The 26,330-nt window shown below is 41.8% G+C and overlaps 1 protein-coding gene across 1 annotated transcript in view; it reads left to right on the top strand.

Annotated features, from left to right (window-relative positions):
- LRP1B (LDL receptor related protein 1B) overlaps positions 1 to 26,330 on the top strand; it is a 1,659,362-nt gene that overhangs the window by 899,627 nt on the left and 733,405 nt on the right. Inside the window, exons 13-14 of the mRNA XM_069732880.1 lie at positions 19,694 to 19,913; positions 22,034 to 22,223. Coding sequence (XP_069588981.1) covers positions 19,694 to 19,913; positions 22,034 to 22,223 — 410 coding nt within the window. The remainder of the gene's footprint in view (positions 1 to 19,693; positions 19,914 to 22,033; positions 22,224 to 26,330) is intronic.

Below are 26,330 nucleotides of genomic sequence, written 5' to 3'. Positions count from 1 at the left end.
AACCTGACCACAGATACATGCTTCCCGATCTATGAGCAGCATGTATCAGACATTGACAGCCACTGGGACTCTTGGCACAAGAGAGTAGTTGGACGTTGGGGTACCCGGCAGTTTCTCCCTGCCCTCTGCCCTTGAGTGACAGGTCAATCTATGCATATGTGGATAGAGAGAGACCTATTCCTCAAGTGGAGCGAGTGAGGGGAAGCTTCTGGGAACTTGCTAATCCAACAAAACATGCAGCCAGCATAGACACTTGCTGCTCATGGATAAATCAGCATGTGTCTGCTTTCAGGCTCCCTTTAATGGAGTCACATCTAGGACACTAATAGTAAATATAAATAAAGATTATTATTATTATTAAATCCACAGTATAGGGCATAAATTTCAAGTAGATATGGGATCACCATCGGTCATGTGAATAGGGCTCTGGATTGTGCTGTTATGAAAGAAGTGGTGAACTTGGCAATTTTCCGAGTTCCCAAACAAATGAATTGTAACTGTCGCGCACTCACAGCCACCTCTCCATTCCCAACAGAGCGGCAGAGGCTGCATCTGTCTGACACTTGTAGTTATGGCGTTAGCATTTCCTGTCGATATTCCATAAGTGTCATAGATGGGAAAATGACCTTTAAATCTGCACATTTCCATCAATTTCAGACTGCATTTTCATAAATATAGGAACCCCAGTAGTAAATATACCAGATGCAAATAAGTAGGATAAAGCATATAATTGATAGTGGTGATATATAGCACAGGATACATTTCTATTTTTGCACGTTATATTTTTTTTATGTAAGGGAACAGACAATGTATAAAGTAGAACTATAAAAATACATCTTATAAAATAAGATGAAAATTTGCGCTCAGCCGTGCTGAACCCTAGGACAGCTTGTACATTGTGTTACTACTTAAGTTAAGTTTGGGTAAAGCTAAGACTTACAATTTTATCTTGATCAAAAATCACAAACCGCTTATCCAAGTTCTTCCCTGTAAATCTGATGACATCTGATGCTGCAAGCAATGTGAGATATAGAGTATCAAATCGCAGACCTGTCATGAAAATGATGAGATTTCAGCACAATGCTCAGTGTGAACGAGCCTGGAGCCAATCACTGCCGCTCAAAAACTTTGTGTTCTGGCGAGATTCTCATGGCTTAATGCTTATTACATTTTACATTGTTACTTTTTATAAAGATGATCATTGAGACAGAAACATCTAGAATAAAAAAAGTATATTCGATGAAATGCCAAAAACATGTTTGGTACACCAAAGTGCAGATAGATATTGTGCCCTGTAATTCGTTGGTTTATATTACCCATCCTTTGTAAAAAGGTGTCCACTTTAAAAATTTTTCAAAAATTTCTTCCACATTCTCATAGTTTAATACGTAATTGCTAGAGATGAGGGGATCGATCCTCGGAATATTTCTTGAAATTCGCAATTTCACGTAAATTCAAGCATCTTGAGATTCGATTCTTGGTGATCAGTACCTGGGCTATCACAGGTCAGTGGTTCCCAGTAGAGCAGTTTGTGCAAAGTTATTTTCCATCTCCAGGGTGGCTGGGAATTCCCTGTCTCTCCTGTAGAGTGTAAGCTCTTATAGCCAGCGGGGTCCTCTCTCTCCTGTAGAGTGTAAGCTCTTATGGTCAGTGGGGTCCTCTCTCTCCTGTAGAGTGTAAGCTCTTATGTTCAGTGGGGTCCTCTCTCTCTCTCATGTAGAGTGTAAGCTCTTATGGCCAGCGGGGTCCTCTCTCTCCTGTAGAGTGTAAGCTCTTATGGTCAGTGGGGTCCTCTCTCTCCTGTAGAGTGTAAGCTCTTATGTTCAGTGGGGTCCTCTCTCTCTCTCCTGTAGAGTGTAAGCTCTTATGGCCAGCGGGGTCCTCTCTCTCCTGTAGAGTGTAAGATCTTATGGCCAGTGGGGTCCTCTCTCTCCTGTAGAGTGTAAGCTCTTATGGTCAGCGGGGTCCTCTCTCTCCTGTAGAGTGTAAGCTCTTATGGCCAGCGGGGTCCTCTCTCTCCTGTAAAGTGTAAGATCTTATGGCCAGTGGGGTCCTCTCTCTCCTGTAGAGTGTAAGCTCTTATGGTCAGTGGGGTCCTCTCTCTCCTGTAGAGTGTAAGCTCTTATGTTCAGTGGGGTCCTCTCTCTCTCTCCTGTAGAGTGTAAGCTCTTATGGCCAGCGGGGTCCTCTCTCTCCTGTAGAGTGTAAGATCTTATGGCCAGTGGGGTCCTCTCTCTCCTGTAGAGTGTAAGCTCTTATGGTCAGCGGGGTCCTCTCTCTCCTGTAGAGTGTAAGCTCTTATGGCCAGCGGGGTCCTCTCTCTCCTGTAAAGTGTAAGATCTTATGGCCAGTGGGGTCCTCTCTCTCCTGTAGAGTGTAAGCTCTTATGGTCAGTGGGGTCCTCTCTCTCCTGTAGAGTGTAAGCTCTTATGTTCAGTGGGGTCCTCTCTCTCTCTCCTGTAGAGTGTAAGCTCTTATGGCCAACGGGGTCCTCTCTCTCCTGTAGAGTGTAAGATCTTATGGCCAGTGGGGTCCTCTCTCTCCTGTAGAGTGTAAGCTCTTATGGTCAGTGGGGTCCTCTCTCTCCTGTAGAGTGTAAGCTCTTATGTTCAGTGGGGTCCTCTCTCTCTCTCTCTCCTGTAGAGTGTAAGCTCTTATGGTCAGCGGGGTCCTCTCTCTCCTGTAGAGTGTAAGCTCTTATGGCCAGCGAGGTCCTCTCTTTCCTGTAGATTGTAAGCTCTTATGGTCAGTGGGGTCCTCTCTCTCTCCTGTAGAGTGTAAGATCTTATGGCCAGTGGGGTCCTCTCTCTCCTGTAGAGTGTAAGCTCTTATGGTCAGCGGGGTCCTCTCTCTCCTGTAGAGTGTAAGCTCTTATGGCCAGTGGGGTCCTCTCTCTCCTGTAGAGTGTAAGCTCTTATGGTCAGTGGGGTCCTCTCTCTCCTGTAGAGTGTAAGCTCTTATGTTCAGTGGGGTCCTCTCTCTCTCTCCTGTAGAGTGTAAGCTCTTATGGCCAGCGGGGTCCTCTCTCTCCTGTAGAGTGTAAGATCTTATGGCCAGTGGGGTCCTCTCTCTCCTGTAGAGTGTAAGCTCTTATGGTCAGTGGGGTCCTCTCTCTCCTGTAGAGTGTAAGCTCTTATGGCCAGCGAGGTCCTCTCTTTCCTGTAGAGTGTAAGCTCTTATGGTCAGTGGGGTCCTCTCTCTCCTGTAGAGTGTAAGCTCTTATGGTCAGTGGGGTCCTCTCTCTCTCCTGTAGAGTGTTAGCTCTTATGGTCAGTGGGGTCCTCTCTCTCTCCTGTAGAGTGTAAGCTCTTATGGTCAGTGGGGTCCTCTCTCTCTCCTGTAGAGTGTAAGCTCTTATGGTCAGTGGGGTCCTCTCTCTCCTGTAGAGTGTAAGCTCTTATGTTCAGTGGGGTCCTCTCTCTCTCTCTCTCCTGTAGAGTGTAAGCTCTTATGGCCAGCGGGGTCCTCTCTCTCCTGTAGAGTGTAAGCTCTTATGGCCAGTGGGGTCCTCTCTCTCCTGTAAAGTGTAAGATCTTATGGCCAGTGGGGTCCTCTCTCTCCTGTAGAGTGTAAGCTCTTATGGCCAGCGAGGTCCTCTCTTTCCTGTAGATTGTAAGCTCTTATGGTCAGTGGGGTCCTCTCTCTCTCCTGTAGAGTGTAAGCTCTTATGGTCAGTGGGGTCCTCTCTCTCCTGTAGAGTGTAAGCTCTTATGGTCAGTGGGGTCCTCTCTCTCCTGTAGAGTGTTAGCTCTTATGGTCAGTGGGGTCCTCTCTCTCTCCTGTAGAGTGTAAGCTCTTATGGTCAGTAGGGTCCTCTCTCCTGTAGAGTGTAAGCTGTTATGGTCAATGGGGTCTTCTCTCTCCTGTAGAGTATAAGCTTTTATGATTAGCAGAGTTCTCTCTCGCACTCTCTCCTGTAGAGTATAAGCTCTTATGGTCGGTAGGGTCCTCTCTCGCTCTCTCTTCTGTAGAGGTTAAGCTCTTATGGTCAGTAGGGTTCTCTCTCTTTGTTCTATGTAGTGTAAGCTCTTATGGTCAGCTGTGTCCTCTCTCTCCCGTAGAGTGTAAGAGTGTAAGCTCTTATGGTCAGTGGAGTCCTCTCTCACTGTTCTATAATGTGTAAGCTCTTATGATCAGCTGTGTCTTCTCTCTCTCTCCTGTAGAGTGTAAGCTCTTACGGTCCCTGCTGCCCTCTCTTTCTAAAAGAGTGTAGTGAAAAAACTGGAAAAACAAAAAGCACAATAAGGTTTTCTATGAGTTACAGAAGAGAGACCAAAGATATTGGTACTCACCTGGTGTAAGAACACCTACATGAAAGGCTCAAGGCTGATTCAGAGCCACAACTGAAAACATGTGATTTGTAATGAATGGGTTCACTTATGCGACGCTGGTAGATCAAGGATGGAAGATGAAAGTGGCATCCAGATATGCAGTTTATTAGTCAATGCGTTTCGAAGTTACAAGCTTCTTAATCAGGATGAACCACAGTGTGCAATACAAAACACAATGCAGGTATATTAAGACCGAACTCTTGAAAAAGGCGAGTAGGTCATCGGATGTCAGATGACATATGATCAGAAACAACGTAATTTGCAATGAAGAGCAAAAAAGTGGAACATTTTTTAAACATTTTTTCAGAATGCATTGTCATTATCATCCAAAATGAAAGAAAAAAAATAAAACATTTTAAAATTAAACAGGTGGATATCAACTTGAATCTGAGTGTCCATTATTGACAGGAGCCCAAAGGGGGTAACATGTTGTGAGCCATTCGTAAGAGTGGTAGAAAAAGGAAAAAGAGAAGAATAGGAGAAAAGTAAAAATGTCCAAGAAACAATGGAAAAACTGTTATGTGATTCTGCTGTACAAGTAATTATTATAGGCTACAATGTCATAAATATAATCATCATAGTTCGATAGTATATAAAAGGTTAAAAATTTAAAAATATGAAGATATGTAAAACAATGTAAAATTATTGTGTATACGACTTACATAAAATAAAGTTATAATGAATAGTAATAGTATATCTAATGTGAAATAGACCTCAATAACGGACTCTCAGATTTGAGGTCATATCCACCTGTTTCATGACAAAAATGTTGATTTTTCTTTTTTTCATTTAATGCATTTTTTTATTTCGACAACAGGAAGCTGCCAATCAGTGGTGTGGGTGAGGTTACACACAGCTGAGCGCTGTAGATCTACAGCAGAGAAAACGAGCATTCTAGGAAGCTTGGACCAAGCAGCCCAGTATATTATGCATAGCTGGAATTAGGGTCTAAAAACCTGCTGACAGATTCCCTTTAAGAGGTTAGGTGCAGTTAGACAGTGGGGAGTCAGCTGTCAGTCAGCATGATATGGGCAGAGACGCCCTGTCAACACAGCAGAGTAGAAAAGAAGAAGCTGCTTTGTCAATGTGACATCACTGGAAGACGCAGAATTGCCAGTCTGTGACTGTTTTAAGCTGGCAGAGATCGGCTGTCACAGGTTTACTGAGACAGAGAGGAGCCAGATGACTCCTGCACTCATTAGAAGCAATTAACCTTCATATTAAATGTTGTAATTTTTTTAGCAGTGCAAGGGTTAATCTGCTCAGGTGAGATCTCCTGGAATCTTTCCTATGTTAAGGCTCTCAGCTGTACACTGTTGTCCACTCCCATCTCCTATATAAACTAGACCCTGGCTAGCACTCATTGTCAGAGTTAGCTTATGCTGCATGGATGGAGGTTGCTGTTGGTGGTTATTAGTGTAACGGTTGGTGGACTTATCTGTGACTGTTGCTAAGTTTTGGGTGTGTGATAATTGCCTTTCTTCTCCTACTTAACCCCATCCTCCACTCCCCAGTATACACCTATGCTATATGTGTGAGTATGTTTACACTACTACTCCCCTCTTCCCTCGGTGGGGGAAGGGTGCAGACTGAGGGCAGATTCAGGAGCTAAGCAAGGTACATGGCCCCGGCATCTTCACCATCAGCAGTAATCAGGGAAACAGGGCAAGCAAGGGCGCCCCTAGCGTTAGGGACAGGAAAGGAGCCCCTGGTCCTGTGACACCCAACAACAGAGTTGTGACAGCTGCTCTCAGATTACATAGTAAAAACCTGCTGACAGATTCCCTTTAAGTGGTTAGGAGCAGTTAGACAGTGGGGAGTCAGCTGTCAATCAGCATGATATAGGCAGAGATGCCCTGTTAACACAGCAGAGCAGAAAAGAAAAAGCGGCTTTGTCAATGTGGCATCACTGGAAGATGCAGAATCACCCGTCCTTGACTGTTCTAAGCTGGCAGAGATCAGCGGCATGCAGAACAGGCAGGAAGTTAGGAATTACCTGCCGATACGTTCTTAGCCCCATGGGAAAAAAAAGCAAAGTACTCGATAACCCCTCTTAAGTTATAAGTCAGAAAATGGCTAAATGTTTTCAGCTCACAGCAGACATAACTTTAATTTTCTTATTTTCAAGCAGTTCCTACAATAATTTTTGTGCAAACCCCTCCAATGCTGTTTTCTTTTCTAGACCAGTGTTCATATAATAGATACATCCAGAGAGTATCAAGTCGAAAAAATATGGTAAAAGCAGCCGGTAAAGACCCGTAACACAACAAGTGCCTTTCAGTCACTGCCATAATTATGTGAAAACCGCTATAATGAACCTTCGAGAAGAGGAAACCTAATTGTCCCTTAACAAGTCCTATCAATGTTTAGGACTCTCATTGATTTATTGCGTTTGTTTTGTTTACAATTGATAGGAGAATATTGACCCTGGTGTAAAAGGTTGTCTGTATTAGACAAGTGATGTGTAGATCAGAGTGATTGCCGATTCCCCGCAATGTAATGTAGGTCTATTCAGATTTATTGCAGTGCTTAGAGGCAAGTGCATTGAGATGGAGCATTTCTATCCTGTCACCAGCCTGTAGCCGAGCATCCCCCGTCCTTTATAGTATAATCAACATCTCCAAACACAAGGCAATAAATGGCTAATTGCCCCTAGGATACCACTCCGAGCTCTTACATACAGACCATTTACCATATTTTATGCTGGCAGGCTGCGTATCGATCATACACCCCGGCCTAGGGAATGTTCCCATTAAAGTGCTCATTTAGCTCCTGCCAATAAGTTCTAGTGCATATAATCTACAGAATTGATCGTCGTTGATTATAAGGATGGCAAATAAGGTGCCATGATTGACAGCTGGAAATTAGGTCAAGACGCTGGTGAGATATTGCTTATAAAAGTGTCAGCAACATTGTTGAGCATTTTATCCTGATGGGATAATGCGTATTTGCCAGCCATAAATCTTTCTGTTGGTAGTTTGCCTGTTGAGTATAAAAAGCCAGTGGTTCATGGAGGCCAAACATCATTCCTAAATCACTTGTCGTATATAATAACGTCAGCTTCCAGTGTTTGTGTCAGGAGCTTGCGGGATATATGGACTCACATTACATAAGGGAGACAGGTCTTTATTTAGGCTGGAGAAAATATATTATTGGTTTAAAGGGACATTAAACATGGAATATAGAGTAAATCACTATCAGCTGTAGTCGTTAAATGGGAACTGTACTTTTCGATAAACTTTGCATAAATCAATAGAAAAGGCAAAAATATTTAGAATTGAGAGTCCTCAGTGGTTGATACCTTTTAATGGCTAACTGAAAAGATGGTAACAAATTGAAAGCTTTCGAGACAACACAGGTCTCTTCATCAGGCAAAGACTAAAAGAAATTCTGAAGAATCACATATTTATGCACAACATAGCACAGAAAAAAAAAATACAAAGAAAAACATGGATAAGACAGGTGACATGAAGCAGAATTAACATGAGTGATAAACAGGTATGTCCATAAATATTGGACCAGTTCTTAGATAAGGAATGTTTTATTGTCCTATGATTAGGGTCTGGTTCTGTTGTGATGACCCCTCATAGTATGAGGGGCAAGTTCTTTAGTTGATGTAAAAAGACATAAATCCATGTGACACATTTATTCCTGAACTAAGACTGTCAAAGGTCATCATCAGTTTGTATTCTCATACTCTTCTGTCTCTCTTAGATTCAGAGAGACAGAAGAGTATGAGAATACAAACTGATGATGACCTTTGACAGTCTTAGTTCAGGAATAAATGTGTCACATGGATTTATGTCTTTTTACATCAACTAAGGAACTTGCCACTCATACTATGAGGGGTCATCACAACAGAACCAGACCCCAATCATAGGACAATAAAATATTCCTTATCTAAGAACTGGTCCAATATTTATGGACATACCTGTTTATCACTCATGTTAATTCTGCTTCATGTCACCTGTCTTATCCATGTTTTTTTTGTATTTTTTTTTCTGTGCTATGTTGTGCATAAATATGTGATTCTTCAGAATTTCTTTTAGTCTTTGCCTGATGAAGAGACCTGTGTAGTCTCGAAAGCTTTCAATTTGTTACCATCTTTTCAGTTAGCCATTAAAAGGTATCAACCACTGAGGACTCTCAATTCTAAATATTTTTCTATCTACTGGCTAACACGGTACCAAGATATATACAGTATCTTCCCTGTAGAAAAGGCAAATATGAGAAAATTTGTCATTTGTCTTATGAAAGAATTCTGCTTCTTTCTCCACTTATGATACACTTCTTCCTCTCTTTCCCTGCCTCCTGAATTCATCATTCACATTGAAAAAACTACTCAGCTCCTTCTTGCTCAAAACCTGATGAGGTATTCTATTTTGCTCTATGGAGAGAGGAGGGAACGAGGTGCAGAGTGAGAAAATGTCAGAAGGAGACACAGAAAGACCATGCTGAGGTCACTAACAAGTATTTTACACCAGAGCTTGAGTCACAACTACACTGCTCAGTACTGCTGTGTAATGCTTTCCATGTTGCTGCTGCTTTTGCCTGTATGATAAACTACAAACTGAGGGGGAAAAAATCTCTCATATCTGTGAATGGAAGATAACATAGAAACAAGTCTTTACCCAGCAGTTCAGATGAATTGCTAATTAAGAAATAGAGAAAATTGGTCAAATACAGAAAAAAAGTGAAATGATGTCCTCCATCCTGGTATAAATGTCTCTTCATCCTCTTCCAAAGCCGGCATCTGACTTCACCATGCAAGTGATGGGAGTGCAAGATGTCACTTCCATGCACCTGCCCCCAGTCACATGAATGTCAATGTCAGTTGCTAGCCTCTGATTGGCTGACAGCATGTATTGCCATCCATGGACCCAATGAGTCTCTTTGCTGCAATACATTTCAACTTAATATCCTTCTGAGGATGCACATCCAGTTGAAGTTTGTGCTGGTGATGGTAGGCCCCCATCTGCACAGGCCCAGAAACAGTCGCAACCTCTATGATCATGGTCATTTTGCTCCTGCCTAAGGGTCACAATGTGACTTCTTTCCCTCATTAAGATATTGTGTTATTTTATTATCAGAGGAAGATTACACTCTGGGACCTCTGCAGTCTCTGAAAACAAAGGGGTTATAGCACTCTAATACTCCTAATTCATCCCTTTGTATGGTACCATACAGTATACAGAGGGAACATTAACACCTAATGAAAAAGTAATCTACAGAATATTCCATTTAAATTCATGTTTGTTACCCAATTTCTGATGCACATGGCAAGGGAACAGGCTGAATACTTTATATGCAGGTCATACTAAATGAAAAAAAGTTTTCTTAATTTTATTAGAACTTCCATAAATTTAAAAAAAGAAACAGAGGAACATGCATTAACATAGACTGTTAAAATATATATATATATATATATATATATATATATATATATATATATATATATAGTAGGGATTTCACTCACTCGGGTGCGACGTCTGAGACTCAGGAGGCACGTTTCTTGAAAAGTTCATAGGGTTTATTGCATCATAAACCACGTGGCGAAATAACAGAAAACAAATAGCCTTTGGCTCAGGAAAAGAAAAACAAATGTCCAGTCCTTCTGGCTCAGTCCTGGAGCCTTGACACTCAGGAGGGTTTCACCTCCACACATATCTACTGTGTTAAGCATTAGCCTGACTTATATAGGACTAACCACACCCAGTAATCTATCACATGATTAGCCATGTGGTCTGACATCACCACAGGTCCTGAAACACAAATATATGGTTATGTAAAACAAAGAAATATTCCGGGCTACATTACAGCGACAAGGTACCTATGTGACACATACCCCCCGTCGACCACACACCCGTTAGCCATGCTACATTATATATATATATATATATATATATACATACAGTGTGTCCGTAAAGTCATGGTGCACTTTTGACCAGTCACTGGAGAGCAAAAGAAACAATAGAAATGTGAAATCTGCTCCAAATAAAAGAAAAACTCTCCCAGTTTCATACCTATTCAGTGCAGTTCAATGTGGGCTCCATTTGTTGCCCTACACACATCCAAACGATAGTGAATTTCTTGCCAAACACGGGTAAGGACATCTGGTGTAACAGAGTGAATATGTCTGTGGTTCTCTGTTTTAAGTGATTCATATCATTGATACGTTTAATGTACACATGTTGCTTCACATAACCCCAAAAGTAAAAGTCTAAGGGCATCAGATTCGGGGATCGTGGTGGCCATGGCTTGACAGAACCCCTGCCTATCCACCACCGGGGGAATGGTCTATCCAGAAACTCACTAACAATGGTGGCATAGTGTGGAGGAGCTCCGTCCTGTTGAAAGATGACACCTTCTGGAAATTGTGGTGATGAGGCGACCTGTCATATCTGTGGACATGTTCATCGCATAACGTCCGAATATGGGCTGCTGAACATCCTCATGCCTACGTTGAGTATGAACGTGTGGCCTGATGCATAAGGTGATAGGCCCATTTTTTTTCGCCGAGCGGTCTGTGACAGCATTCACGTATCTTGACAAGCTGGAATTGTATGCAGAGCCACAATTTCCAGGAGGTGTCATCTTTCAACAGAAGGTGTCATCTTTCACTCTCCACACTATGCCACCATTGTTTGTGAGTTTCTGGATAGAACATTCCCCTGGCGGTGGATAGGCAGTGGTTCTTTCAAGCCATGGCCACCACGATCCCCGTATCTGACGCCCTTATACTTTTACTTTTGGGGTTATGTGAAGCAACATGTGTACATTGAACATATCAATGACATTAATCACTTAAAACAGAGAATCACAGACGTTATTCACTCTGTTACACCAGTCGTCCTTACCCATGTGTGGCAAGAACTTCACTATCATTTGGACGTGTGTAGGGCAACACAAGGAGCCCACATCGAACTGCACTGAGTAGGTATGAAACTGGGAGAGCTTTTCTTTTATTTGGAGCAGATCTCACATTATTTTCATTTTTTGTTGCTTTTCAGTGACTGGTCAAAAGTGCACCATGACTTTACGGACACACTGTACTTTTGCACTTTTTTGGCTGTTTAGCTTGCTTTTGTTGGGGGTTGCAACTGCTTTTCTCTATCAGTGAGGGTTGGATTGCTTATTGCTTGCAGGCTCCCTAGTTTTGCTTTTTTATGGTTGGCGACTGCAAAGTAAGTGACAAAGCAGTGGGGAATAGTCAATAACAAGAGGGGATCAGAAGGGATGTGCTGAGGACACAGGCAGGTGGAGCATGGCCAAGTACCTCAAGTGAAGAGGTTGTTTAACAATCTAGTTGGACAAGACCAACAAGAATAAGAACCCAACATTAGAAAAATAAATATGGCACCTGGAAAGATACATAGCAAAAACAAGATTAGGATGATTTTTCTGATGCTGTAGAGCTTATCCTTTTTTACCATATCCAACATTGTTACTATAATCCAGAGAAAGTAGAAAATAAAAAATACTATTTATTGTCATAAATATTTAATTTCCTGACAATGTCCTGTGATAGTCTGAAAGGCGGTGTCCCATGGAAAACATTTAGCACTCATCTAAAGGATCCCTATTAGTGATGATCGAATATACTCGTTACTCGAGATTTCCCAAGCACGCTCGGGTGTCCTCTGAGTATTTTTTAATGCTCAGAAGTTTAGTTTTTATTGTCGTAGTTGAATGATTTACATCTGTTAGCCAGCATAAGTTCATGTGGGGATTTCCTAGCAACCCGGCAACCCCCACATGTACTTATGCTGGCTAACAGATGTAAATCATTCAGTTGCAGCAATAAAAACTAAATTTCCGAGCACTAAAAAATACTCGGAGGACACACGAGCATGCTCGGGAAATCTCGAGTAACGAGTATATTCGCTTATCACTAACCCCTATGAATCAAAAGGATATTTCTGCACCTCATGGGAACTCACTTCTATGCGTCTATGAAAGTGGTTGTGTTCATGTGTGACCACTAGAGATGTGGGAGTTTTTTAAAAAAATTTATGGTTGGATTGATTAAATGTGGTTGGAAAAATTTTGGCCTGCTGAATTGCAATACCCCACGTGACCAGTTGTTATATTGATATTGCCTTCCTTTCGGGAGGGTAATATCATTCTTGGAGGCACGGGGGATCCCCTTCACCAGATAAGGAACCCACACACAACACATTCCAAATCCAGTCCAGAAGGGGGAGCTCAGGACCTGGATTCAGGGGAGCTTCCCCAGCTTGAGGTGTTCTGGTCTGGAGGAGGAGTTAGGCAGTTGGTGAGAGACAGTGGACAGTGGAGGAAATCTGAAAACTGAAGGCAGATAGAGGAGCCAGGCAGCCAGGATTTGAGCTGCAGCTCCAGGAAGGAAGGAGAACCCGATGGGTTAAATGTGGTGGAGCTATTGAGGGAAGGAGCCGAGGAGAGATAAAGGGCTCAGAGGGGAACTGTGACCGGGCACCCTCAGAGCCAGAATGCAGAAACCAGGCATCGGGAGCCTGAGGTCGTGTCGCTCTCCAGGACGCACAACAGAACCAGAGGGCTAAGAACTGTATGTGATTTGCCCACACCATACCTGAAGACGCAGCAGCACCTGAAGGGCCCAGGTCATGATAGAGACCCTGTGAAACAGCTCAAGCTGCCCGCCATACAGGTACCTGTCTCAGGACAGGGGAAAGGAGGGGTACCTTGTCAGCAAGCTTCAGGCAGCAGGGACCTCGCACACCAGCGTTAGCAGGAAAGGCTCACGGATCTCAAATGGAAAAGGGATTCATCTATTGCCTCCAGACCGGCCGGACCACCGCGACAACTCTACCTGGTACCCTGGACTGAGATGTGTCCTCTGTTATTTATCGGCATACACCATCATTTCCACCTACACCTCGGGAGCCCTGGGGACCCCGCTTCACCTGTGGGAAGCATCACCATCTAGCCACCATCACCCCGGAGGACCCCTTAAAGTGGCATTGGTCCCTACTGAACGAAAACCACAGGTGGCATCACGAACAATAGACTTTATTTACAATTCCCCTTAAAGACCTTTCCTTTTTAAATGAGCGCCCAGGGCCACAGACCGGGTCACAGCCTTTGTAACATCCCCTTTAAGTGCAACCGGACCCTGTACCGAGTACCCCACGCCCCTGGCGGGCGACTCAGAATCAATTTGTCACAAATCGAAAGTGCCTCGAGAAAATATTTATCATGCTCTCCAGACCTTACTGGAAAATAAATAGAAGGGAGGGAAAGGATTAAAAATGATAATACTCACCTCTCCTTGCCTTTTGCCGCAGTTCCACGATTGGCCCTACAGCCTACACTTCAGATCTTCCAACCTCCAGTCTTCGAGTCTTCCCACACTGACTAGACTTGGTCACATTGATTGACCTGCGTTCCATCCACCATGACGGTGTGATGCCGAGTCATTGCTGGAAGAGGAAAGATCGGTGGTTAGAAGACTTGAAGAGTGGAGGCTAGAAATCCTGAACAGAAGATTGCAGGATGGGTGGAAAGCTGTAGCATAGGGCAGGTGAGCTGCAGACCGTTCCGTTCACAGGGATATCAAGGGACTTCCTTCCTACGATCGGAGCATCAATGTTTGACTCTCAACGTTCAAACATTTATCATCCATCGTATAGAAAAAGGGACAGATGGTATTTGTGGGATATTTCTTTTGAGTATATTTCAACACTGAATGGTTGTTTCTAACATTAAAAACAATCTGCATTACATATGTAAGTTTCTACATGATAAATTTGCCCAGTACTATAAATAAGCTCAGCACACGGCATTAACACATCATTTACATGAAGGGTCAAATGACTCCTTTGTAAATGTAATTGTGAAGGGGGGAAAATCTAATTATTATCCTGATTGATTAAATAGTTAATTATGTTGACATTGCTATTTTGAATAATTAATAACAAAGGTATGATTATTATTCAGAGCAGCCTCGTACAGCTCTATACAAAGGACTATTCTGGGCGCATGAAGCATAGGGCTGTAATTCATATTTAAATGAGATACTCATAGAGGCATTTTACATTATGGGTGAATGTATTATAAATGGATTATGTATATATTACTTGCAAATCTCTTAGTAAATTCTGGCAACATGAAATTCTGTAATTCCTTCTAAAAACAGTACCCCACCTGTCCATGAGAGGTATTGCAGCTCAGCTCCATTTACTTAAAGAATAACTAAACTCTTTTATTTTATTTTATTTTGTCCAGCATAGAAAGTTATGAAATTTTGCAAAACACTTTTATTAGAGAATTTTTCTTAATTCCTGTAAAAACATTGCATATAAGTGGCTACCAAGCCTAAAGTCTTCCTTAATACAGTATATTTGCCTTTCTTGGGTTCCATTGATATCAGAATGTGGATTCCAGTTGCTGGCAGTGACAGGGTCAGTTCAGCATCAGTGCCTCAGTAACTCTCGGAATAAGCTGCTGCAGGAAATTATTTTGATAAGCAAAACACTTAGGGGAGGTGAGAGCTGCTGACTGATCACTGCCATCATCTGTACTCCAAATGACTATGTTCTTAAATCAATGCACTAGATCACTGCCATCATCTGTACTCCAAATGACTATGTTCTTAAATCAATGCACTAGATCACTGCCATCATCTGTACTCCAAATGACTATGTTCTTAAATCAATGCACTAGATCACTGCCATCATCTGTACTCCAAATGACTATGTTCTTAAATCAATGCACTAGATCACTGCCATCATCTGTACTCCAAATGACTATGTTCTTAAATCAATGCACTAGATCACTGCCATCATCTGTACTCCAAATGACTATGTTCTTAAATCAATGCACTAGATCACTGCCATCATCTGTACTCCAAATGACTATGTTCTTAAATCAATGCACTAGATCACTGCCATCATCTGTACTCCAAATCACTATGTGCTTATATAAATGCATCTAAATGCAGTCAAATACATTAGACTGGGGAAATGCCAGAGTTTGGAAGACAAATCCTCTAATAAAGTGATTTCTAAAGTTTCATAAGTTTCCATGCTGGACAAAATTATTTAAAAAACGTAGTTACTCTTTATATAGAGCAGATCTTCAAAATTGACCTCATTAACTAAAGCTGGCATAACCCTTGGGGGAATCTCATGACACTAATATCCTGATACTTTTAGCTGTTCCAAAAGCTTCAGAACAGGGGTAGACATATCAACGATGCAACCTTTACAGCTTCACAGAGGCCCAAGAGGTAAGGGGGACACTTAACGCACCAGTGCAGTAAATAGCTTATGTAACAAACAGTATAAAAAGGTGAATTCTGATAAACTGTTGGACTGCAAAGAACCCATATATAACGTCCCTCTCCTTTCTGTGTCCAGTCCACCCCTGCTTAAGAAATTATAATATCGCAAATCAATAAAGTTATCTGATAAACATGACCAGAAAGAAAATATTCCTATTGAATATCCTTTGAAAAATAAACTCTTGGTGATTTATATTTAGGTCAATAATTTCAAAAGATGGATTTTTTTTATATAATGGTGAGACGTTAAAGCAAAACATATGTTAGAAAATTGCACAACTTTGCAATGATACAATGTTTAAAGCGTAACTAAACTGTAACTTACCGATAGACCCTACTCAGTGGTGTTGATCGGTGAGGGTCTTGGGAAACCTCCACTAATCGCTAAAAGTAAGGGCCAGTAACTCTCAGGTTATACTAAGATTGTGCTTTGTAGGAAGTCTTTGGATCTGCTCACATGTTACTTGAATTTGAGGATAATCTTAGTGCTGCCTCTTAGTTTGAGGGACCAGAGAGAATCCCAATTCCTGGACTTCAACCCACAGCCATAATTTCTCTCATGTGAGAGAATCGCCCAATTATGCAAATTAAACTCTAATCGAGCTCTCATGAGAGTCTGATCAGAGTGTGATCATAATGTAATCCTATTCTCTCAGATGAGTAGAAGATGGAGAACAAAATTTGTCCATCTTCTCCATTGGGTGATTGCAAGGATATCGGATTGCACTTAGATGTCATCTGAGAAAAGTCCGATGTGTCCCACTAACTCATGGACTTGCATAACCGAGTGCGATCCGAATAACGGATCAAACTTGAACATGCTGCGATTTTTTTCCATGGACAGACTCTGCCCAAGGAAAAAATCTGACATGTGCATGGCTCCATAGAATTACATTGGTCCGAGTGCGATCCAATGCTTGGTCGTTTCGGACTCAGACGGAAAGTACGGTGGTGTGCACCTGGCCTAACATAATAGTGAAAATATGCACTAAATATGTATATGGAAATAGCATGTCCACTGGGGTCTTTTATAGTGCCCCATGGGTATTTCTCCTTGTGACATCCCAACACCAACATTAAAGAGGGAGACTTCAATTAAATAGTTATTCCTAAGGTTGTAAGTTATATTCCCTATGCATAGGATACGGTATTGCCTACTGATTGCTGGTGAGATCCCCTGAGATCTCAAGAATGGGGCTCTGGATCCTAGGAACAAGATTCTAGAACACAACACTCGGCTATTTGTAGCAGTCACATAGGCAATGGCTGGAGGTTGAGTATCCGAACCTTTGCTGCTTTCAAGACCAGGTTCTGCAGAGCCCCGTTCTCCAGTTCCAGAACCCTGATTCTGGGAATCTTGGGTATCCCGCGATCATCCCTTTAGCGATCATCTCTGGATAGGGGATAAATTGCTTTCTTGGTAATAACCCTTTAATCCTCTCTTCATGCTGCGGATGCTCAGAAAATGTGTTGGAATCAGACTCTATGACTTTCTTAAGTCTTGGACAATAAGACCAGCAAAATGGCAGATTGATACAGATGACAATTTGTGGCTGCCCCATCATCATTTTCCCCTTCACTGTTTATTCCTATTATAATTTACAATAAAAACAATTTTTATTTTCTATTAACAGTAATTCTAGAAACAACATGGGCAGAACTGCCATACAAATCATGATTGCTATGAGAACATTCGGCGTTCCTCCCTGCTGGGTAATGATGGGACTGAGCAGATGTCCTACAGAGTATGGGAGGGTTCATTCAGGGTTTGTCAATCGGACTCATAAATTTTCATTTCCTCCTCTGGCATGTTGAGAGGAGAGGCGCGGGGCATGGGAGCTCCTGTTGTTTAAAAGCCAAAAACAAGCAAAGAACAAAGGACCTAACAGAGTGAACTGAGTTATGACGAGAGCAAAATGTTCTGCAATTATCAATCAGTTATAACCGGAGGAAAAAAGGAAGGAAAACGGCTCCGTACAGTAGAAGAAACAAAGTCATGGGAACCAATAGACAGATATGGATCTGGGAAAATGTGCGACCTACACTCAATAATCTCCATTGTGATTTAGCAGCTTTTCTATTGACTAAAACAGCTCTGTCACCAGATTCACCAGATTTTACTATGCAATGTTATCAGTCCTGATAAGTTTGGTGTCTTTGCTCGAAAAATACTCGAAAAAATGGTTGTGTAATACTTTTCACCTGAATATTAGTTAGCACAGCTAGAGCTGGACTAATGAAAATGTTCCTTTTAATATTCCTTTAGTGGAGAGATCACGGTGCCTGGGATGCACTTGATGGTATAAAATGAAGATTTTTTTTATTATACCAACGCGTTTTGGCCTTACTCAAAGTTAAAAAACACACAGGTGGCTTTTCACCTTTAAAAAAAGTGCCAGTCCGGCGGTGAAACGCGTCGGTGTAGTAATATCCTTAATTTTATACCATTGACTATTCTTCGAGCGCAGCCCAGGTACCATCATATCTCCACTAAAGTACATAGCTTTTTGGAAGAATGTTTCCTCCATCCACAGGCAGGGCTGCAGTCCTGGATAATAAGGCTTTTATTAGTGTTGTGTCCATACACAACTCCCCCAGGTGAGCACTACCATCACTCTCACCCTCTAATTTCTCTTTCGGTATTGCGCTTTTGTGCAATTCTGTCTCAGCGAGACCGCAGCATGTTATTATTACGACTGTACAGTCAATCTAATGTGGATTTTGGAAGTAAGAACACCAGTCTCGTCAGGTGTAAGAAGTCTCTTTAATGATGTATACAGTTTATATTGTAAAATACCTGGCAAACTACTTACAGAATAGGTGAATCATAAAGAGATGGTCTCCATAAGGACATCATAGAGGAAGCGTCTTCTCCTTGGGACCACACTATGAGTCAGATCAGAGAGTCATTCTATAGGAGCAATTCTAACATAAAACATCCGTAGATCTTAATGATTATCTTGTTTGGATACAGCAGGCGCAAAATGAATGCTCATTGTTCTGCCCCTCTTCTACAAATGTAAATGAGCATCAATTTACTTAGATATGCAGTGATAACGGTATAGCCCCTCCACCAAAGGTTTCTGATATTGCAAATCTGGGCCTATCACTGCTCTATTTAAAGAGAACCTGTCAGCAGGATTTTCAAAAGTAAACTACAGGCATTTTCAGGTTGGCACTGTTACATTGATTAAAATGACACCTGGGATGAAGAAATCTGTCTTGTGGTTCTTGTGTAATCAGTGTTAGAAGTTTTCAGTTAATGATGGTTTGCCAGTGCTCCAGGGCGGGACTGTAGGCAGAGTCCTATCTTCTTCCTCTAGGCCAGAGAAATCAAGGAAAAACCTGCCCACATCCTGACCCCAAGCACAAACATGCTCCTCATCATAGAGACAGAGAGAGATTGATTGTTTGTGCATCAGAGCGGCCTGTGGGCAGGACTCTCCATGGTTTCTCTGGCTTAGAGCAGGAAGATAAGACTCTGCTTATAGTCCCACCCTGGAGCATGGGAATCTCATTTACTGGAAACTTCTAACACTGATTACACAAGAACCACAAGAAGGATTTCTTCATCCCAGGTATCATTTTAGACAGTGTAACAACGTCAACCTGAAAATTCCTGCAGTTTTCGTAGCAAAATCTTCCTGACAGGTTCACTTTAACAAAATCATCTACTTTCCAGGGGTGCCGAGAGTTGCACATCCAGTTATCAGCTTATGCCAGTTTTCAGACACAGACAGAAGAGGGCCCCTGAGTTAGAACAGTACATGGGCTCATTTTTCATCAACTACTTGCTTTAGATCACCACTTTGTAGATACATAGTTTACTTGCATGGTATTTCTGTCTCCTAATCGCATGTATCCATCATTGACTGTTCTCATGAATTTCTGAGAGGTACTGATCATTTTTCCCAGAGCCTAAAAATGTGGAATTGGACTCTAGTGAATATTTTTATGTTTTTGTTACCACAGTAAGGAAATGTAATCTACACGATATATGAAAACCGCATATTACATATTGTATGATGGATAGTAAAAGTTAGACATATTAATCTAAGAGGGTCTCTCACTTTTACAGCTGGATGTATTGGACAGACTGGGAGGAAGACATGGTTGACGACAGTGTGGGACGCATAGAGAAATCCTGGATGAACGGATTTAATAGACAGGTTTTTGTCACCACTAAGATGCTGTGGCCCAATGGATTATCTCTGGACTATGAGAACAAGTTGCTGTACTGGTGTGATGCGTACTATGACCACATAGAGCAGATATTCCTCAACGGGACCAATAGAAAGGTAAATTAGATGACATTATTAACGTCATCCTTGTTTAGTGTGTAGGGCTTATTTTCATATATTGATCCGACCAGTATTTCCCTTGATTATGTTATAAATCTTTAAGAACCACTCTCCCTATCACTCATCTTATCATGGCCAATCGCAATGTTTTACTGATGTCAGATCCGTAAAATACATTGTGAGAAAAAAAAACCTTATACCAAAAATAAAGCTCCAGATACAGTAGATGTCATAGAGGTAAATAATAAAAAGCTGGCTGCTTGTTGTCACCACTAGGGGGAGCTAACTTAATTTTTTAGTACACCATTTTTCCATTATGCTGCAGCTTTATAGCTCCCGCTGGTGGACGCTTCCAACAGTCTGGATTTTTTTCATTGAAATATAAGTGCTTCTCACAAAATTAGAATATCATCAAAAAGTCAATTTATTTCGGTTCTTCAATACAAAAACTGAATCTCATATATAGAGTCATTACAAACAGAGTGATCTATTGCAAGTGTTTATTTCTGTTAATGTTGATGATTATGGCTTACAGTCAATGAAAACCCACAAGTCATTATCTTAGTAAATTAGAATACTTTATAATCCGAAATGTTGGCCTACTGAAATGTATGTTCAGTAAATGCACTCAATACTTGATCGGGGCTCCTTTTGCATCAATTACTGCATCAATGCGGCGTGGCATGGAGGCGATCAGTCTGTGGCACTGCTGAGGGGTTATGGCAGCCCAGGTTGCTTCAGCTCGTCTGCGTTGTTGGGTCTGGTGTCTCTCATCTTCCTCTTGGCAGTGCCCTATAGATTCTCTATGGGGTTAAGGTCAGGTGAGTTTTCTGAATTAAGTGCATCTTTCAGATGCCATGTGCAACCGCAAGGGAATGCAGTCTGTTTCTGGAGTAATCTATGTCCCTTGACCATGCCACCTTGCTGTGAAGCTCTGCCCATTTTTCAAAAAAATTGTCAGAGCTGGAGGACACTTGCATATAAATTGCTAAAATTTGGTGACATTTGAAACACATTTCTGCCAAAATCCTGCCAAAATGTTTTCATGAATCAGTGGGATATCTGTTTATTCAGTGTTTTATGGCTTTTTTTCCTTTATTACTATGACTAAACTGGGAGCTGTGATATCTTCTCAGTTCTCATTAATCAGACTCACTTTAAAATGGCTGCTGCATTCCTTGCCTCTTCTTTTATACAAGCTGTAATAATCCCTTATATTTTATATAATGTGATTTGATATCTGCAATGTATTGTTAAGCCCACCCATCCACACCCAAAGTCATGGTGAACCTTCTCTGGCTGATGCAGTCTCTGTAAAATGCCAACAGACTGTTACGAAAGATAAATCAATTACTTTTTTTACTTAGATGGGTTCAGCAAATTCCTAAAAATGTATCGCAGATTTGATTCATATCACGTCAATACGCTCATTTTTAGCTGAATGTGAAAAGTCTTGGTCACCACATCCATCTGCCGAAAGTGATTTACCATAGGGGTTAAATGCATGTGCCTACCAGAAAGGAAACTCAGTGACTGTTGGGAGAACTGGGCATCGCCGGTAGAACATTGGCAAGGGAACAATAGGCGATCTGATTTAAAACCGTCCTCGGACCATGACTGTTGGATGTATGCAACCTCCTAAGGGAAAGTGTAGAAACTTGTCGATCTGAGTATGATCCAACAAAACATTTGATCGCGCTTGAACCAATCTTAAGGTATGGGGCCATGCTTATGTTTGACTTTTTTTCCTTGAATTGAACCAATTTGGGAAACAAAATCACTGCATGCCTGAGTTTGATATGATATTCGGATGAAATCGGACTGCAGTCCGAATTCCATCAACTGACACAATGGAGAAGATGGAGACTTTTTTTGTCCTTCTCCTTATCCGAGAGTCGGATCACCCTATGCTCACTCTCTGATCAGAGTTCAGTGATTTGCATAATTGACCCGATTCTTTCAGATGAGAGAATATTCTGCTTTGTGACCCTACTAATATTATTTTTATTGTATCTGAATACATATATACAAATGAGTTCAAAATACCACTATATAATGGAACCGCCATGATCGTATACACTTGTTATTATCTATCACTTGATGTTGTATTTTTTCAGGTAGTCGGTAGTGGGAAAGAGTTAAATCATCCTTTCGGACTCTCCCACCATGGTCATTACGTCTTCTGGACAGACTATATGAATGGTTACATATTTCAGCTAAACTTGAAAACGAATAATATCACCCTCCTGAGACAAGAGAGGCCTCCGCTGTTCGGACTCCAGATATACGACCCCAGGAAACAGCAAGGTAAAATGAACAATCTGACAAGTAATGAATACAATCCACATTAAGCAAGACGACTTTATTTTATACCTTGTTACTGTAACCATTTTCTTGGTAATTGAGGATGTAAGCGCAGGCAAGTCCAATTACAATGTCATTTGTGGATCTGTATTATCTGCGGTTTTAAATTATCTTCCCGAAGGTTCTTCACAAACACAACTTCAATTTAATTCATTTCCTGGAATTTTCTGTATTTAGAAAAAAAAACCTGACATTTTCAGACAGATCAAGAAAGACAAGAAAGGACTCGTGTAACTCGGAAGTGACTGTATATCAATAATCTGAATACATTATGCTGCACCAAGAACGCGCCTGATAGACTGCAGCGAGCGGACTTCATGAGATCAAGATTAACACTAGAAGTGGTGACACCCAAATGCAAAAATGATGGCTAGCCCCAAATATATGCATTTATGTAAAAAGAAAATCCCCAAATTTGGACATTTAAGGAGATATCACTTGTTTTCCAACTTGGATGTTACCAAGTCAATGGTGCCGATTCAGATGAGCAGTAATACATTCCACTGGACAACAGAGGATTTGTTTTTTTACTTTGTTGGGTAGGAAACTAATTTTAAAACATTTACATTTTTTCCTGGATAAACTTTTCCCTCCATATTTCCATAGATCCAGAGCTGTATCTCTGATGCTGCCTCTATCTCTGGTGACGTCATGACTACAGTGCACATAACCACTGCAGTCAATCACTTGGGCCAAGCAACTCGTGCCATGAATGTAAGCATCACCTATGAGCCCATTGATTGCCTACAGTGGTCACATGTAAAGATGAGTGAACCCTATCTGTAAATCTGGGGTTCGTACTGGACACCTAATGTCCGATGCCGAACTGCAAACATTGGCTTTTCATGAAAGTCTGTTCTACACTTCGGGAGTTCTGGATGGGAGAGAAAGAAATAAAGAGAGGGTTTGAGTTCAGGTTCAAGTTCGGGTACAGTTCGAACCCAACGAACCATAATTTTCACGACTTCGTTCATTCCTATTCACATGAGCCGTACTCACTGACATCACTGCTTCAACCTGTTAGCAAAGACCGAAGCAGTAGCCGAGTGGCAGGGCTGGACCAGGCCTACAAAAGAGGAAGAAAAATAGTGGCACTCATTGATGGATACAAAACCGATTTTTCTCTCTAAAAAAAAATAGGGTTGATTTTGTTAATCACACTTTGATCAGACTCTGCTCAGAGTTAGTTCAAAGTATGATCCAATTTTAACGGATGTGGAGAAAAAAATGTTTCTCCATTTTCTACATTGTGTGTCCATGAAAATCTCCCGAGTGCCGTCCGATGTTTTCCATAGATCGATAGACACGAATGTCCAAGTGTCATCTGACTATTGGAGGCAACTCGTGTATGCTGTGATTATTTCCTTGGACCAAATCAGTACGAAGAAAAAAATCGGACATGTGCACGGCCCAATAGAATAACATGAGGATGACTGTTATCCGTCAAAACCATGTATAGCTCTCGTCCAGTGTTATAGTCATGTGCAAGAGTTCTTATTGTAATGCATCAAGAGTGAGGAGAGTAGTGCAGACACATCCAAGATGATGGATGTTTCACATAAGATGTGATCAAAGAGTAAACGGTTCATAGGAACAATCATAAACCCGATCATTAGCTTGATCATTAATCCATGTGATGGAGCCGGTGAAGATCTAAATTTTGGGGTTGTAATAATTACCTAGGCAGGTTAAGAATGCAACAGTTTTTCATTCCTTACTTCCATAGTCTTACAGCAATTACGGGTAGATGGCCACAATGCAATACCCTCAGCCCACAAGTTCCGAACCCATGGCCGGTAGTTCCACTGCTTCCATATCGGTCGAAACCCACTGTTTCCCATCATTTGGTGGTCCCACAACTTTTGTATCTACTGCCAGTGTAGTCTGTAGTCACAGTCTATGCTGCTCCAGATGACAGATATCACGACCGTAGCATGTGTATTAAGCTCCAGCCAGCGTCAACAAATAGGACAATTCCAGCAAGTACTAAAGATGGTGTAAATATAAGAGTCTCATCCTTCAGCTGGCCCACCAAGGATTAGAAACTGTGCAACTTTGGGGAATCCAGGGCCCACTACGCCAACTAGTAGCACCCCACTTTTGACTGGCAGCCACAGAGGGAAATAGCGGAGAGCTTAGGAGGCTGACCGAGCACAGTCAGGGATATCGCCAGGTGACCAGATTGTCCCAACCTGGGTTCAGTGATGGTCATTAGAACAGATTTGTATTCCACCAGATGGATCCATGGTCCCTTTGCGGTGTTCCTGAACAGTCTCTCTGCAGAGGGAGCTAGAGAATTTATATGCACAGCTCCCATTCAGGACATTTTTCCACAGGATTGGGGGAAGATGAGGGAGGTAATCTTTCATTGTTCGATTGTTCAGTTAATCTGTAAATTCATCATAAGTTGTATAGATTAGTAAACTGCAGTGGAAGGTAGCTTCACACATAACGATTTTGTTAACGATATCATTGCAACGTCACGCTTTTTGTGACGTAGCAACGATCCCGCTAACGATCTCGTTATGTGTGACAGCGACCAACGATCAGGCCCCTGCTGGGAGATCGTTGGTCGTTGGGGAATGATCAGGACCTTTATTTGGTCGCTGATCACCCTGCTGTCATCGCTAGATCGGCATGTGTGACGCCGATCTAGCGATGTGTTCACCTGTAACCAGGGTAAACATCGGGTTACCTAGTGCAGGGCCGTGCTTAGTAACCCGATATTTACCCTGGTTACCATTGTAAAAGTTAAAAAAAAAAACACTACATACTCAAATTCCGATGTCTGTCACGTCCCCCGCCGTCAGCTTCCCTGCACTGACTGTCAGTGCCGGCCGTAAAGCAGAGCACACCGTGACGTCACCGCTGTGCTCTGCTTTACCGCCGGCGCTGACACAGTCAGTGTTGGAAGCTGACGGCGGGGGACGTGACAGACATCGGAATGTAAGTATGTAGTGTTTTTTTTTTTTACTTTTACAATGGTAACCAGGGTAAATATCGGGTAACTAAGCGTGGCCCTGCACTTAGTAACTCGATGTTTACCCTGGTTACCCAGGGACTTCGGCATCATTGAAGACAGTTTCAACGATGCCGAAGTCGTTCCCCGGATCGTTGGTCACTGGAGAGAGCCGTCTGTGTGACAGCTCCCCAGCGACCACACAACGACTTACCAACGATCACGGCCAGGTCGTATCGCTGGTCGTGATCGTTGGTATGTTGTTTAGTGTAACAGTACCTTAATGCAATATGTAATCAGCAGGCATTCACAAATTAACATACAACAAGAGTCAACTTGCAGGCTTCTATGATACAATGGCTCAACTGAGCATTCTGAGACACTTTAACAAGAGTAATGGAATGTTTGCTTTACCTGATTACCAATCTCTATGTATAATGGAGAGACTTGCACCTTAAACTGGCGAGCAAGCAAATCTGATAAAACACAACCATAACATTGACCTTTACTGTACTCTGCTGAAAAAAGTCTGAACCACTTAGAGCCATGGACTCAGCTCTACGTCCATTGGTCCAATAGTCTTTAGTACATGGCGAGCTCCTCACAGGGCCTTTTGCCAAGCGAGCAATGCCTTGCGGAAGATCAAATGAGACTGTTACAAAAGACTTTACCACATTTGTAACTACTGTAAAGTACTTGCTAAGTTGTTAAACTTTTTTTTAGCTAGACATTAACGCTAAAATTGTGTTAAAGTTGGAATGTTCCTCTAAACATTTGTAATGGCTGAGTTAAGCCTCTGTCGTCAGGGAGGCACAATGCAATAAAGCAGATTGATTATGGATACATCTTACCTAATTCCTTAACAAGTTAATTGTACAGCAACTGGAACGTTCACAATTAAGTATATGATTACGCTGCACAAAAAAAAAAATGCGACAAAGGTGGTAAGAAATATCACGGCCAAATAAGAGTCATGGCGGCTTTATGATACAGTGGCAATCACAATGTTTCATTCCCGTTACCCTGGAGGCTTGACGCTACACAGAAAATAATGACACACAAAATGTATCAGAGCTGTAGTTAAGCGATCA

The sequence above is a fragment of the Ranitomeya imitator genome, chromosome 7, assembly GCF_032444005.1.
Source record: "Ranitomeya imitator isolate aRanImi1 chromosome 7, aRanImi1.pri, whole genome shotgun sequence".
NCBI classification, from domain to species: Eukaryota; Metazoa; Chordata; class Amphibia; order Anura; family Dendrobatidae; genus Ranitomeya; species Ranitomeya imitator.
The sequence above is the reverse complement of the archived record's forward strand: the minus strand, read 5'-3'. Positions and strand labels throughout refer to the sequence as shown.